This window comes from Tachysurus fulvidraco, chromosome 25 (genome assembly GCF_022655615.1).
Source record: "Tachysurus fulvidraco isolate hzauxx_2018 chromosome 25, HZAU_PFXX_2.0, whole genome shotgun sequence".
Taxonomy (NCBI): domain Eukaryota; kingdom Metazoa; phylum Chordata; class Actinopteri; order Siluriformes; family Bagridae; genus Tachysurus; species Tachysurus fulvidraco.
Genome location: NC_062542.1, coordinates 14,577,463 through 14,593,208, shown reverse-complemented (window position 1 = coordinate 14,593,208; position 15,746 = coordinate 14,577,463). Strand labels below are relative to the sequence as shown.

The following is a 15,746-nucleotide window of genomic DNA, read 5'->3' as shown; positions in this document are numbered from 1 at the left end:
GTGATAATGTTCGTGGGATGAGATGAGCTTGAAATCCAAACGGTTATTTGAGTGCGATGCAATGTTTTTAATCCCCTGATCCATAGTGAAAGAGACAATTGTGACCCAAGACAAGAAAAGTAATCAAAAGTCCTTTAATTGAGCAGAAACTCAAGAGTTCTCAATTAGGACTTTAACAACAAAGGTAAAAAACTTCCCTCTACCAAAAACATTTGCTTCTATGGTAGCTCAGCTTATACTAGTGCCCCCAAGCTGCTCCCAGAGGTACTACAACCCTGCTTGCAGCTACCCCTAAGAAATCAACAAACATAAAAGGAACAAAATAACACCATAAAAGAAACCGGTAACACCTTGTCTGTTACACACTTTCAGATTTTTCGGATTTCAGAAGAGCGTAACAGATATTGCGTCATCTGGTAGGCGTGGCCTATATGATAAACTAACCATAACTGTAGCTTTTGGTTGTTTATTTGTTTTCTAAAATAAATATACCTGTATGACTGTTTTGTCCTTCGTAGTATGCTCCCCCCCCTCCCAAGACCTCCGGAAACACGCCCACTTTACGTGGTGGTAACGAAACCCCTGGAATTTATTGAATACCAAAGAGCTTAACACAGCTTACAATATTCCCATAGCACATCTTGGTGCCATCACTTCCCCAGTTAAGCGAAGCGTCAGCATCTGCCTGTCTGCCCCATGTCAAAGAAATCGTAAATCATCAAGCAGACCACCTGCTGCCGTTGCTCCATGTTCCGTTTTAACAAGGTAATCACTGTTATCTAGTGGCTTTAATGCTATGGATGATGGATGTTTATACCAGAGCAAACCTTATACTAAATGACATTTCTCTAGCTTGTCTGTTTATTTATAGCTTGTCTGTTTATGTATTTGTAATGCGCTTTTTACAATTGACATCGTCTCAAAGCAGCCTTACAGAACATAAACATAGAACAAAAGGTTAATATAAAGAATGATATAAAGATTAATAGAATGCAAAAATTCAAGATTAATATTAGATGGATTTAGTTCACAATGTGTATGTACAGTATTTATCCCCAATGAGCAAGTCTGAGGTGACTCAGGCAGCAGTGGCAAAGAAAAACTCCCTTAGATGGTAAAGGAAGAAACCTTGAGAGAAACCATTTTATCATCATCTGTAATTGTTTTATTTTTGCTCAGGTCATGGTGGATCTGGAGCCCTTGAACACTGGCCACAGTGCAGGATGTTTCCTGATAATAGATATTGATATTGAACATTTACTGTTGCACAAATTGACAAAGTTTTGCTGATGTATTCTCGGGCTCTCGTCACACAGCAGACCACGGTGTGTGTTTTCATTCCAAGCCTCATTAACGAAAAAAAAGGTAACCGATTTAATGCAGATGGTAATAAGAGTGATCTTGTGTGGGCGTGTAGAGCTTACATGAGTGTTAGTCTGGGTCTGCCAAGCGCTCCCTCACTGTGCTAATCACAGGGCTGAGGCAATAAACAGCACAGAGTCTCGCTGCTGCTGCCACAGTTTCCTCACAGCACAAGATGACAGGAAAAGGAAGCTGTACTTAATACAAGCAGATATTCGCACACTGTTTGTCATCGTCACGGTAGACCGGTAATTTGAGGAATTTTTATAGAGGGAGTGTGATGATGCACTCGGTAACCCCAAGCTGCAGTTCACTCCCTGTACAGTGCAGACTGCAGAGCGGTGATACGGATTCAGTCCTGATTTATTTGGTGTAATCAGCAGACAGGAGGATTATAGGCTGCTGGGACAGAGAGATGGAGCGTGATGGAGCCCTGATGCAGACTTAAATTCCTTTTTCCTCCCGTTATTTCACAAATTTGTACAGAATGCAGGTTTTAGATCAGGTTGTGAAACCATCACAGATGTAGGGAATAGCTGACACTAACTTTAGTGAGAGCTGGGGGATTAACGATCACGCCTGAACAGTTGGGTACCACACACTCTGGTCTGGGAGGTGCAAAGGCCATGCATCTTTATACTGGGACTGACATGTGCAAAGATCATGCTTTCTTTGATCTGAACTGACAGTCAGAAAGGCCACTCCTCTTTTTTACTGGAATTACCAGATGTGAACGCCAAGCCTCTTGTTACAGAGACTGTCACACAATGTCCCACTTTTACTGACTTCAGCAGGTACAAAGACCACACCTTTTTACTGGGACTGACAGTAGCACAAGCCACACCTCCTTTTACTGAGACTGACAGGCATAAAAGCCACACCTCCTTTTACCGGGACTGACAGGCACAGAAGCCACACCTCCTTTTTCTGGGACTGACAGGCATAAAAGCCACACCTACTTTTACCGGGACTTACAGGCACAGAGGCCACACCTCATTTCACCGGGACTGACAGGCATAGAGGCCACACCGTATTTGACTGGGATTGACAGGCATAGAAGCCATCTCTCCTTTTACTGGAACTGACAGAAATAGAAGCCACCTCTCCTTTTACTGGGACTGACCGGCATAGAAGCCACCTCTCCTTTTACTGGGACTGACAGAAATAGAAGCCACCTCTCCTTTTACTGGGACTGACCAGCATAGAAGCCACCTCTCCTTTTACTGGGACTGACAGGCACTGAAGCCACCTCTCCTTTTACTGGGACTGACCGGCATAGAAGCCACCTCTCCTTTTACTGGGACTGACAGAAACAGAAGCCACACCTCCTTTTACTGGGACTGACAGGCACTGAAGCCAAACCTCCTTTTACTGGGACTGACAGGCACTGAAGCCAAACCTCCTTTTACTGGGACTGACAGGCACAGAAGCCACACCTCCTTTTACCGGGACTGACAGGCACAGAAGCCACATCTCCTTTTACCGGGACTTACAGACATAGAGGCCACACCTCCTTTCAATGGGACTGACAGGCACAGAAGCCACACCTCCTTTTACTGGGACTGACAGAAGCCACACCTCCTTTTACCAGGACTGATTAGCATAGAGGCCACACCTCCTTTTACCGGGACTGATTAGCATAGAGGCTACACCTCCTTTACCAGGACTGATTAGCATAGAGGCCACATCTCTTTTTACCGGGACTGATTAGCATAGAGGCCACACCTCCTTTCACCAGGATTAATTAGCATAGAGACCACACCTCCTTTTACCAGGATTAATTAGCATAGAGACCACACCTCCTTTTACCAGGATTAATTAGCATAGAGGCCACACCGTATTTGACTGGGATTGACATGCACTTTTCTTGGCATTGATGGAGAGAAAAACAGTCTAAAGAAGATTCATGATGTAGTAATGATAATGATAATAAGTAGAATAAACATGTTCTTTGTAGTGGTACAGAGATCTAAAGTTATATAATGTGTGTGTGTGTGTGTGTGTGTGTGTGTGTGTGTGTATATATGTGTGTGTGTGTATATATATATATATATATATGGTTTATTTTTTTTTTGTTTGTATTCAATAATCTTAACAGTACTTTTTTGTTAGCTTGTTAGCGATGATCTGCACTTATGCTTTTAAAGGGCCAAAGGGCCCCATATCTGCACGTGGCATTTTCCCTCTACTCGTAGTCTTTTGCACTAAAACAGATGCTTGCTATGCATCTCTAACCCCTCCTTCACGGACACACTGATCCTCTTCGCGTCATTGGCTTGGCACGGCTCTGTGCTCTTTGGCCTAGTAGGCGTGTGTTAACGTGCCTCCCATGCGAAAGCATAGCTTACAGGAAACCAGAAATGTTAGTTCCAACAACTTTCGGACAAAGAGTCTTTGCCTGCAGTGTAAGCTGTGCTAGCTGCAGCACAGAGAGCGGGGCCTGCTTTTCCGTTCAGCACGGAGAGAGATGTCTGGGGAGAGCTCCAATTACAGATATTTCCAAGAAACCCTGGAAAGAGCACAAGGATTTGAATCAAGCATATGCTTCTAGATGCCAATGCAAATTCTGTGAGATGAGAAATTATTTTAGATACAAGCTGCCTGCCAGCTCAGTGGGGGTAAAATATACACGCTATATATAGAGTGCGGTGTAGTTTTTATCATAGGGTTTGGATGAAAAAAAAATCATTTTACATTTGAAATTGTTAAAGTGTTGAATTTGCACATAAGAGCAGTCGCCTTGTAAGTGGATTCATACATTTCAGTTAAACAAATTAAATCCATTAAAGAAAGCAGAGGAATTAAACAGCAGCAGGCGTTTCAGTACGCAGCAGAGCTAACCGGTTTCACTTTATTTTACCAAGCAACTCCTCTTAATCCTTAGTAAGAGCTTCCCATGCTTCTCCCACCCCAGTGCACTCTGAAATAAATTTGTTATCGAGCGACTGGGAGATTGAGAGGATCCTAACGCTAACACTAAAGTACCAATAACGATGTTCCTGGTGTTGGCTCGAGCAAATTAAATAGTCTTTCTGGCTGCAGCAGCAGCAGCTGCTTCAGGGCCTTGACAAGAGCCAACGTCCCCACGGACAGGTCATAGTTTTATTTTCTGCACTCTGAGTCGGTACGGATATCCCACTGAGGCTTGAGTTGAGACTGTCATTGAAATCGGTACCGCTTTTTTACTATTTCAGAATGCTCGTTATGAGAATAGGAACGAGCGAGGCACGGTCGGTCGTGAGCAGAGACGGCTAAGGCTCTTGTTCAACCGTCGACGCTCGGCGGTTCTCGGGCTTGAACTACCAACCTTTTGATCAGTAACCCAGAGCCTTAACCTTGAACACGGTTCAAAACACACGCCATCACGTAGATCGAGAAACTTAGATGCATTCTAACTAGATGCATTCGAACCCGCAAAGGAAATATCACGCAGATGGAAATCATGCTGCTGTATGGCATTTGGTTCTTTTCTTCCTAAGAGTATTATTTATACAGTATAAAGATCTAGCAGTTAAGTCAGTACTTGTTCCCATTTGTTACAGCACGCTCCTTCCAGATGTCACTATCTACACAAACCCCTCCTCTGCCTCCAGGTTTTGGCTCATCTTCAAGGTCCACTTAAGTAATAAAGACGCTCTTGTACCACCTAATGGTTTGGCTTCTGTCCCAATAAAAATCATGGGAAAATGTCATGGAGTCAGCAGCGTAATTTACCTCGGAGCGCTTGTATTATTAGCTGCTGCTTGCCTTTCCTGTCAGGAAGAATCTATTTTTGTGGTTTTGCTTGATCTAAATAAGCGTTGGCTTCGTTCAGCGTTTCATAGACAGACGCCGATAAAGGACAAGGTGTAGCAGGTGTAGATGTTGTAGATTCTGACGAAGCACCGGGATTTGTTTGCTTCTTCTGCACCTTCTTAGAACCGAGGAGTTTGCTAAAATGATAGGTTACTGTTTCGCCCGAAGTGATGGCGTAATTGATGCCTGCATTCTTCAGGCAAAGTGTTGTGCAGGATAAGTGGTTAAGGCTCTGCTTTAGTAATCAGAAGATCGGGAGTTTAAGCCCCAGAACGTCCAAGATGGCGCTGTAGGGTCCTGAACAATGTCCTTAGACCTGCCTACTTCAAATATGCTTCCTAACAAGCTGAGATATGCAATTAAAAGACAAGACTTTGTGTGCTTTATGTTTGTGAGACACCATTTTCTGCCAGTTTGACTATTCTCGCTCACCTCAGTGAGGTCGAAGGGTCGGATATGTGTTTCCTCTGAGAGCTTTTATACCAGCCAACACGTTTGCTCTGTGCCACATCACACTGAGAAAATTGCTAACTTCCCTCTTCCGCATCCCTGAGCTCACAGATGCCACCAATTGGCTCGCTCTGTCGCTGTAATCCTGCCACTTGTACAGAAAGAAGCGATGTGGTTCTGACAGAAGGGTGCTCATTACCTCACGAACACTCTACTGAGTAACACAAGCCGCTGAGCTCCATGTCTGAGACGGGAAAAACATCAACACACACAAACAAAGAACAAAGTGCAGAGACGTTATATAACGACGTGCAGACGGTGAGCAAAGACTCTTATCGATAGAACTTGATGAGGCAGGCCATCAAGCTGCTGTTACAAATGCCATCCAAGAATTCTGATGTTGTATCGTTTGTGTTCTCTGCCCATCAGGGTCTGTGCTGGACGTGATAAAACACATCATTTCACGAGGGGAGCATAAAACCGGAGTGCTGGACGAGCCCAGTATAGCCACCATTCTGAAAGAGGTTTTACAAGGACTTGAGTACTTGCACAAAAACGGGCAGATTCACAGGTAAGGAACTCCACATATACGCACGCAAACACACACACACACACACACAATTACTTGAGTCTCAGTAGAAGGGACTGGAAGCGTCTTAAGAAAAAGTTTGGCTTATATATATATATATATTTATTCTGACCAAGTCGGTATAATTCCAGTCGAAGCTGCACACCAGTATGTTCTTCATGATCATTTCTGATACTCAGTTTCGCAAAGCTTGAGTTAATCTCTTACCTGTTAAAGACTCTGTACTTATCCCTACACCCCGAGCTACAACACGTCGAGCTCACTGTTGTGGAAGCCGAGCTCAAGTCTCAATATAACTTTGTGACTCTGGATTATTCTGAGACATGCTGAAAGCTGACAGATGTGTCGACTTTAAAGGTATTTCCAGTTCGTGCATGACTGCACCTCTCAACTCCGGATAAATCGGTAGCCCGGGCACCTGAAACAAGCAGATACTTTTATTTATTTATTTTTTTTATTTGCACAAATAAAAGTCCCACGGTTGGGCCCTTGAGCAAGGCCCCTAACTCGCTGTGCTATATCATATCTGACCCTGCGCTCTGACCCCAACCTACAACGACAGGATATACGAAGAAAGACGTTCACTGTGCTGTAATGTACATGTGTCAAAAATAAAGGCTTCTATTCTTCTACATAACACATCATTAAAGCTTAAAGGAAGGATGACTCATAACTGTTCTGTACAACCGTGGTGAGCAGAAAAGCATCTCCGACTCTAATAAAAGCTCGGATAAACATTTAGTAACATATCACCTGTCTTCGTCCTAGGAGACTTCATTTCCTGTCATTTTAATAACTGAATGCTCGTAACCCCCCAGGCTTCGACGCCTCCTACGCCTTTTGTCGTTTTAAACGAATACGTTTTATATCGATTTCTTTAACAGTGTTGGCGATGTCATCCACAGTGAGTAATACTTCATGTATCAGGCTTTAAAACACTCTTGTTATGTCTAATTGGAGTACAGCCAGCAGAAATAATAAGGGTTGATTTATGAAGCTCGTGGAGACGACATCTGGAAACGTAGCGCCAAGTTTGCTCCGTCAGTAAAGCAATCCATCTTAGACATCTGCGAACATTTAAATAATAACTTTACGGCGTACAAGCATTCAGCTCGTCAGCCTCGATGGCTTCAGTCACGCTGTTGTTTTCCTGCTTCAGCGCCACCTACTAATCGACCCCTTCCCCAGAACAACTAAATCAACCTCATTTAAATTCTCTCCGTATTAATATTAATCGCACTCTTTTCCCATCTTGTTTTCCGGGGCCAGTTAAAGCAGCCAGCGTCAATAATTCATGGCCCTTTAGCTTGGTTAAGTACCTGCACCTTACTTGGTGTGTGGCTCAGAATTTCAATCAGGAAGACGCTTTCTTTAGTACTTTGACCCAGGTATCGTTCCTTAAAGAGCAAAGAAACAAAAAGGCTTGGAATTATTAACGCACGGTTTTCCCGGATTGAAAAGGAATTTAAATCGCCTGGGAATAAGACGCGTGCTCCAATACAATAGAGTGCGACTGATACTAAAGGTAGAGAGACAGATATATACTGTAGATTTAGTCATTTAGCAGAATTAGCAGAACTGTTTATTTAGCAGAAGCGTTTATCCAGAGCGAATAAGAACTGAGGACAGAGGACAATACAAGTCCAAGGACGGTTTGTAATTAGTGTAATTAGAGGAGTAAAGTGGACCAAAAGTGGACAGTGGACACCAGGACTTTTATTTCTTTATTTAATCCTTCATTTATTAACCTGTACATATTTATCAAATTATTTGCTTACGTATTTGACGACTGATTGATTGATTGATTGACTGACTGACTGAAGTGGAGACAAGGGGACAACGACCATGTAAGCCATGCTGCATGCTAGTGTACGGATCCTCAGTAGTTTATTCAGTATAATGATTCAGTTATTCTGTTAACCAATGTCTTAAAGGTGGGGTCTATGTTGTTTGAGAAATGCTTCAGAAAACTGAGTCGGGCCGCCAAACAAAACAAAAACAAAACTATCGTGTAGCCAATGAGCAGAAAGGGGCGTGTCTTGGCAATATGGGCGGAGAGAGTGTTCAGTGCGCATGTGACATTAGCAGAAAGCGGTTTTAACATTGCCATAGCGGATAAAAACAAAGAAAGAAAGTGAAGAAAGGCTTACGATAAGGCAAGAAGTAGGACCCTTGATAATATAGGATATAGCTTTCAAATGTCAACATTGGCTTTCAAACAACGGAGACCCCACCTTTAAGGTCTATGAGATACCTGCCTTCTGTCCTGGGTGTATTTTTTTTTTTTTACTTTGCACCGTTGTCTTCCCAGCCTTTTTTTTGTTTTGTTTTGTTTTGTTTTCAACAACCTCATTCTTCTTGTTCTTATCATGATCAATCAGACTGATATAATGCTCATAGTTTTGCATTTCAGCTGCTGCCATAACATCTGTAGATGTTTTAGATGTTTGAATCGGTATTTATATGTTACACTGTGGTGAAGTCCCAAAAGCAGTGGAGTGTGTGGGGGGAAAACACACCTCGTGTCCTGGTCTTTAGAACAACAAGGACTGCTGCCTGGAGTTAATAGCACAAACAGAAATACAGTACGTAACACGTCCTGTATCCGCTCTCTAAGCCAGATCATGTGAACGACAATGAGGAGCTGTGACTGAAAGGAGGAGTCAGAAGGGATCACATGATCCAGGAGAATGCCGTTACAAGCACTGGACCATTTTCCAACTTCACAGTGACCACCTTCAGTGTCTTTACCCTCTAGCAGCTACTTGATTAGCTTCTCACTTTGGGCTTAGCAGCTTCACAGGGCGCTCTAATTACTCGCATGCAGTTCACAATGGCACGCTCGTTTTTGTTGCTTCCACTCAAAGGGATCGTGTTAAACGGCACCTTCAGGTCTCTTGGGAATAGCAAACGTACATCATGCCTTTCAGAGCAGGCTAACACATTAGCATCTCTCCTCTCAGGTCCCATTGTGGCAGCGATTTGGTTCTCACTTTTATGCCACTGTAAGATGATGTCAAAAAGTGAAGGTCGGGACAATCCGACAATCTCTGACCGTGACGTCGATGTGACGAGAGAGCTAGAATAAATCTCGAAGACCATCCAGAACATGTCCACCTGCAAATCTGTAAATACATTTCAGTTCATTCATCTTCATCCACTAGAGATGATGAAGCTCTTTCGGTCTATTCAGTATGTTGGAAATAAAATTGCCTTCTTGCTCAATAAGAATGCAGTTCCTTGACATACCATCAGGATGGTAAAGATCAGGCTGGAATTAGTGCACAAACTTTCTAACACCTTGAGACTGCTATTTTTTTTCTCTCTCGCAGTAAATAATGACAGTCTCTGAAGCTCTGCGGCTCCCATAGCAACCACCGTCCTCTTGAAAGCCTGGTCCTGGGGCTTTTTTTTATTCACATAGAAAATAAGCAGGGTTTGTTCCGTCATGTCCTGTTTCGAAGCATCACACGGTCGCAGTACAGAAAAGTTCAAACACAGAACTGTACTCATTGTACTGAAGCCAACTGACAGACTGGTGATGAATTCTGAGTGAAGGTGTGCCTCAAGGTTCGGGTTTGGGACCGGTCATAGTTTAGTGTTAGGTTTGCTGATCTGATTTGTAGATATTTGCTGCCCGGAATAAATACATGCACTGTCATGGCATCGGATTAGTGTCTGCAGAACAGATTAAAGAATTCCTGTTCTCTTTTACACTCCCACAGAAATGGTGCACAGGAAAATTTGTTAGTTAAGGTGGTAGGGTTGGGCGGGTGGACAGGGCTCGGCGTGGGCGGGGCTTCTTTGTGAGATAGACCACAGACTCTGTACTACATTTAACAGTTACAGGCACGTGCAACCTAGCTAGCAGGCGAAGAAGTCAAACTTTAAATTTGCAGGAACTATTGACTAATACAATAACAGGCTTAAATAAACCCAAAACATAAGTCTACTTACAGTTCTCACAGACAAGCGTTTTATCAACTGGCTAGTTGTCCTCCAGACAGTGATGGATCACGTCTTTCTCTCATTTTGGCCGTGCGACGCACAAGCCCGCTCGCGGTGTGAAGCGCATCCGCGCTATTCTCCAAGATGCACTCGACAGCCGTTTGTGCAGCGGATTTATTGGTTTTTTTTGGACGACCTTGTTAAGGCGGTAGGGTTTCCCAGCTGAGTCAGGCCACCCGAACTACAAAGTGTTGCGGGAAACCCTGGTGCATTTTATTGGTAGCTTTATAACCTTGCGCTGGTTTTCTTTTTTACTTACTGGTTTATTCCTGTTTTTGGAAGTTGTGTTCTTATTGCACCAGGAAAGATGTCCTCATACACCAGAACTCTGGGATCAAGAAGTCGAGATATGTCCTAGAACCCCTGTAGGCAGTATCATAAACAAATGTTCCCTGTGAACTCATTGCATATATGTGTGATGTGCTTAGCGAGTCTGACGCTAATTTGTTGTTTGCTGGTTTATTTTTGTCATCCCCCTGAGAAGCCATAATGCTCAGGTTTCCATGTTAGTTGCTTAAGAAAAGAGAGAGCCTTCTTTTCTCATGCTCTATTTCCCCACTGCCCCTTAACGTCATTTTAGTCAGTAACCCAACACGAGAAAACCCGCGCTGGACAGACGTGTGGCACACAGACTCCACTCGGCTAGTTAGTGATCTTCAAGACGGAAACACCGCAGAAACAAATGACTGGGTGTTAACAGCTCTGACAGGATAAAAAGATCTACGATGGAGAAGTTGAAGGAGATGTAGATGAGAGCAGAGAGAGCGTCCTCAACAAGATGGACTGCTCCATTAGGCTGCGTATAGCACAAGCTTCCCAGGAGGCCAACAATCGTTTCATCTGTTTATCACCCTGAGTACGAGGCTGTTTGTGTGTGTGTGTGGGGGTGGGGGGGTGGGGTGGGGGGGCATCTATACATATGTTCTCATGTTATATAAGCACTGCAGGGTTTAACACAGCAGGGTCTCAGACACCAGTCCAGATCAGTTCTAGAGTTCACATTGAACCATGAGAAACTCCACGCTGGAGGAAGATGGGAAAGATTCTGTGCTCTGAACTCGGGGTGTGTGTGTGTGTGTGTGTGTGTGTGTGCGCGTGTGTGTGTGTGCGCGTGTGTGTGTGTGCGCGTGTGTGTGTGTGCGCGTGTGTGTGTGTGCGCGTGTGTGTGTGTGCGCGTGTGTGTGTGTGCGCGTGTGTGTGTGTGCGCGTGTGTGTGTGTGCGCGTGTGTGTGTGTGCGCGTGTGTGTGTGTGCGCGTGTGTGTGTGTGCGCGTGTGTGTGTGTGTGCGCGTGTGTGTGTGTGCGCGTGTGTGTGTGTGCGCGTGTGTGTGTGTGCGCGTGTGTGTGTGTGCGCGTGTGTGTGTGTGAGATCAGTTTTGTTGTTTTACTGCTAATATATAATATATATAGTTCAAAATATCCTGCTTATACTGTATATGAAACGTGTCATTATTTAAGACTTTATTTATCACCATGAAAAGTCTGCCTGTCTGTCTGCCTGCCCGTCTGTCTGCCTGCCCGTCTGTCTGTCTGTCTGTCTGTCTGTCTGTCTGATTCGACACACACCTGGAGGTTGTTGTTCATTGCCATGTTACAGGTTTCGTATCAGTACTGTTTATGAAGAAAGAATAATTAGTGCGAGTTCTTCTCTTTCTGTACTCCACCAGACTCTGACTCATCTGGCACTGTGTGTGTGTGTGTGTGTGTGTGTGTGTGTGTGTGTGTGTGTGTGTGTGTGTGAGAGAGAGAGAGAGAGCTAAACATTTTACAGTCCTTTGCCTCTGAAGAACAGAATTGGAGCCACGCTTGCTCAGATATTGACTGTTTTATGACCTGGACTCGTGCGGCTCATCTGAACATCTCGAATAAAATATTTCCTGTGCTGCCCCCACATGGACAGTCGGGGCGAGGAAATCACACAGCATCTGAAAGGCTAATGTATTCATGTATTCAACAGTTTCACTGCTCTGACCTTTGATTATCAGTTAGGAGTCCGATTGTGAGTCAGCTAAATTTAATTGGGTGGCAGATTAATACACAGGAACCACTGTACTGTTATAGCAGCCTGCCCGCTCACACCTTTCAGAGCTCGTGAGCCTTCCATCGCTCGTTTGAAATGAATCCAGATTATTTTTCTTCTTCTCACAGGCTCTGGCTCACCGAATGTGTCGATGTGGTCTCGTCTCGTCGTCATTCTCCATACGCCGTCTGTTCCGAGATGCTTTTCGGTTGTATAAAAGTTATGAGTTGCTGTAGCCTTTCTGTCAGGGACTGAAGATATTCCAATAAAACCACCACGTTTCCTCATTATAGTACAAAGTGAAGAAGGACAAGAAAAGGCAGAAGGTTTTAAATTAGCCCTAAAATGCTTTAGCGTGGGTGTAAATTGAATGGAATTTGACTTTCAGTCAGCTGGAGGTTCATCAGACAGTCTAGACACGCAGATGTTTCATGTTTCTCGTCCTTTTCCTGTTTGTCTTCCCAAAATGATCCTTTTCCTTTGAACTGAGGTGACCTCCAGAAACAGCATTGGTCCAGGAGTCTGTCGCCATGACTACAGCTGGCAGGACAGTCCAGTTTGTGTTGGAGCATCACTCACACACACACACACACACACACACACACTCTTATACTCTCACACACACACTCTTATACTCTCACACACACTCATACTCTCACACACACACACTCATACTCTCACACACACACTCATACTCTCACACACACACACACACACACACACACACACACTGAACGTGCTCCTTACCCACAGTGACAGACCCAGAATTCATTCTTATGACATTATATTGTGTTAGATGCTTTATGGAATGGGTCACTTTACATGCACTGTCTTTTTCATGATTGAGTGATTTAATGTTTATATTCATGCGCAATATATTTCTGAGTTCCCCCACGTGTGTTCAGTCCCTCCCACAACACGGTGCATGCGTGCGCGCTAAACTGTTTGCCTGCTGTGTGTTTGTGTGTGTTGGCAGGGATCTGAAGGCTGGAAACATCCTGCTGGGGGAAGACGGCTCTGTTCAGATCGCAGGTAAGGTCACGCACATTCCCATCATCCCACGTCACTCCACTTACTAATTGGGTGTGTGACTTCAGTCTGTTTCACATCATTTAGCAGAGCTCAGAGCACTCCTGATTTGAATGATTTACTCAGATCAAACACACCCACACACCCCATACTCTCTGTCTCTCTCTTTCTCTCTCTCTCTCTCACACACACACACACACACACACACACACACGCGCGCACGCGCGCAATCGCTGCTTTAGAAATCTGTAAAGCTCCAATTACGTTAATTTGGAGAAGGAGCTTACATGACCGAATGATGACCAAATCTCTATTAACCCTCGTATTAGTGATTAGATCATGGCTAGTTCATTCCTAGTCATTGTTTTGTTTTTGGTCTCCCTGGAAACACATCTGCTCCGATTCGGACACACGGAGAACAGCATATATACAGTATTTCTCCGAGCATCCGTGTTTAAACATTCTGTCCTCGTTGCAGAATCTCAGACGATCTGTGAAGACTTTGTGTGGAACTAATCTGTATATCAGCTTCTTACGTTTACAGACCTCTTCATCCACAATGACTTTATCTTATTTAGGGTTAAGGGCCTTGCTCCGGGGCTTAGCAGCAGTCTTGGGATTCAGTAGAATCAGAAGCAGTAGCCCAATGCCTTAAGCACTAAATCAGACAAACTATGAGGAGCGCTAGGCTTCATCAAGGGCTCAGCGGTGGCAGCTTGGTGGTGCTGGGGCTTGAACAACCAACCTTCTGATCAATAACCCAAAGCCTTAAGCACTTCTATTTTTCTTCCTCTTTTTCTTCTTCTTCTTCCTCCTCCTCCTTGTTTTCCTAGAACTACAACTCATGTTCCTTTGCCCTTGGTCTCCTTTAGGTAAACATGGCCTCGCCTCGCCCCCCCCCCCCCCAACCTCTTTTAAACGTGTGCCTGTGTAAAGGAAGCAGCACGAAAGTCAGGTTCGATGATCTGAACTCTCGCAAAAGGGCCGAAATTCCCATCACAGGCTAGAATTCACAAAAGGCAGGAGGGATGTTGTTTTTTTTTTTTTTGTATTCCGAGAGAAAAACCTTTGAAGATCAAAGACGTGAGAAACAAGCCGAGCGTATCAAAGTGTACCTGGAGCGTGCGCCTTCATGCCCGCGTTCGTTTTCGTTCCCATCATTTCCAAAGTGTCAGTTGTACGCCTGACGGGAATTTCTCACTCACCGTTCACTCCACTGAGAGAATCTCTCCTTGATACATGCTCTCAGCCAAACCGCCGCTCGTTTGCGTCTCGTAACCAGGACACGAACGACGTGTGTGTTCTACATCGTATCACAACACACACCACAAACCTGTTTTGATCCACGTCTAATCTTATAATACAGACTTAAGATGTTATGACTGTGGGCAGTTTCCACACCCTTGGTTTTGTTTGTTTTTGTGCAGATTTCGGCGTAAGTGCCTTTTTATCCACCGGCGGTGACATCACCAGGAATAAAGTGCGCAAGACGTTCGTCGGGACGCCATGCTGGATGGCTCCTGAAGTCATGGAGCAGGTAAAACTCACACACGGACATTCAGCCGATTACTGCATCCAACTCCAACTAGAGTATGCACAGATGTTGTCCGAACACTGAACACTAGTGAACACTGCTTCCTGAGACTGATGACTAATAACTGATGATCGATAGTGTTGTATCTAGTGAGCCAGATGTTCCACTAAATAATTATGTTCCTTCCTGTTTTTGGTGTGTCCATGTTCAGTATTGAATGCGGGTTGATATGAAGCTGGTGTGAGAGTAGACACTCAGAGCTTTAAGGATTTCTAGTTAACAGTGTTTGTGTTTTTGCCTTTTATATTAGGGCTGGATATATTCATGGGAAGCTCAGGAACACCAAAACAGTTCTTTTATTCCTAAACAGATGTTTGTATTTTTAAAGTAAAGGATGATTTCGGACCCGTTTCTGCTCTCTGAGACGAACGTGTTTGTTCATAAGAGCTAAAATCTGAAGCTGTTTATCTTCAACCACTATAATTCTGTGTAAGGATATAAACAGAGGGAAAAACACACGTCTCACACTGAACAGTCCTGACACGTGTTACATCAGACTCAGCCAGAAAATCATCATCCCTTAAGTCGAAAAGTAATAATAATAATAATAATAATAATAATAATAATAATAATAATAATAATAATAAAGCAGACAAGATAAAAATCAGAGATTCCTAACATTGTATAGTTTATTCATGTGCTAATACTTTTGACCTTTAGCATTTATAGACAGTACTGTGATTACCTGCGGATAAAATAACAATTAACCAGAACTTTTTACTCTCTCTCTCTCTCTCTCTCTGTGTGTGTGTGTGTCTCTCTGTGTGTGTGTCTCTCTGTGTGTGTGTCTCTCTGTGTGTGTGTCTCTCTCTGTGTGTGTGTCTCTCTCTGTGTGTGTGTCTCTCTCTGTGTGTGTGTCTCTCTCTGTGTGTGTGTCTCTCTGTGTGTGTGTCTCTCTCT

General features: G+C 43.9%; 1 protein-coding gene across 2 annotated transcripts in view; it reads left to right on the top strand.

The window, feature by feature from the left end:
- Positions 1 to 15,746, top strand: part of oxsr1b (oxidative stress responsive kinase 1b) — a 42,781-nt gene that overhangs the window by 16,451 nt on the left and 10,584 nt on the right. For both annotated transcript variants that reach the window (XM_027174766.2, XM_027174762.2), the window contains exons 4-6: positions 6,037 to 6,178; positions 13,200 to 13,255; positions 14,680 to 14,789. In XM_027174766.2, coding sequence (XP_027030567.1) covers positions 6,037 to 6,178; positions 13,200 to 13,255; positions 14,680 to 14,789 — 308 coding nt within the window. The remainder of the gene's footprint in view (positions 1 to 6,036; positions 6,179 to 13,199; positions 13,256 to 14,679; positions 14,790 to 15,746) is intronic.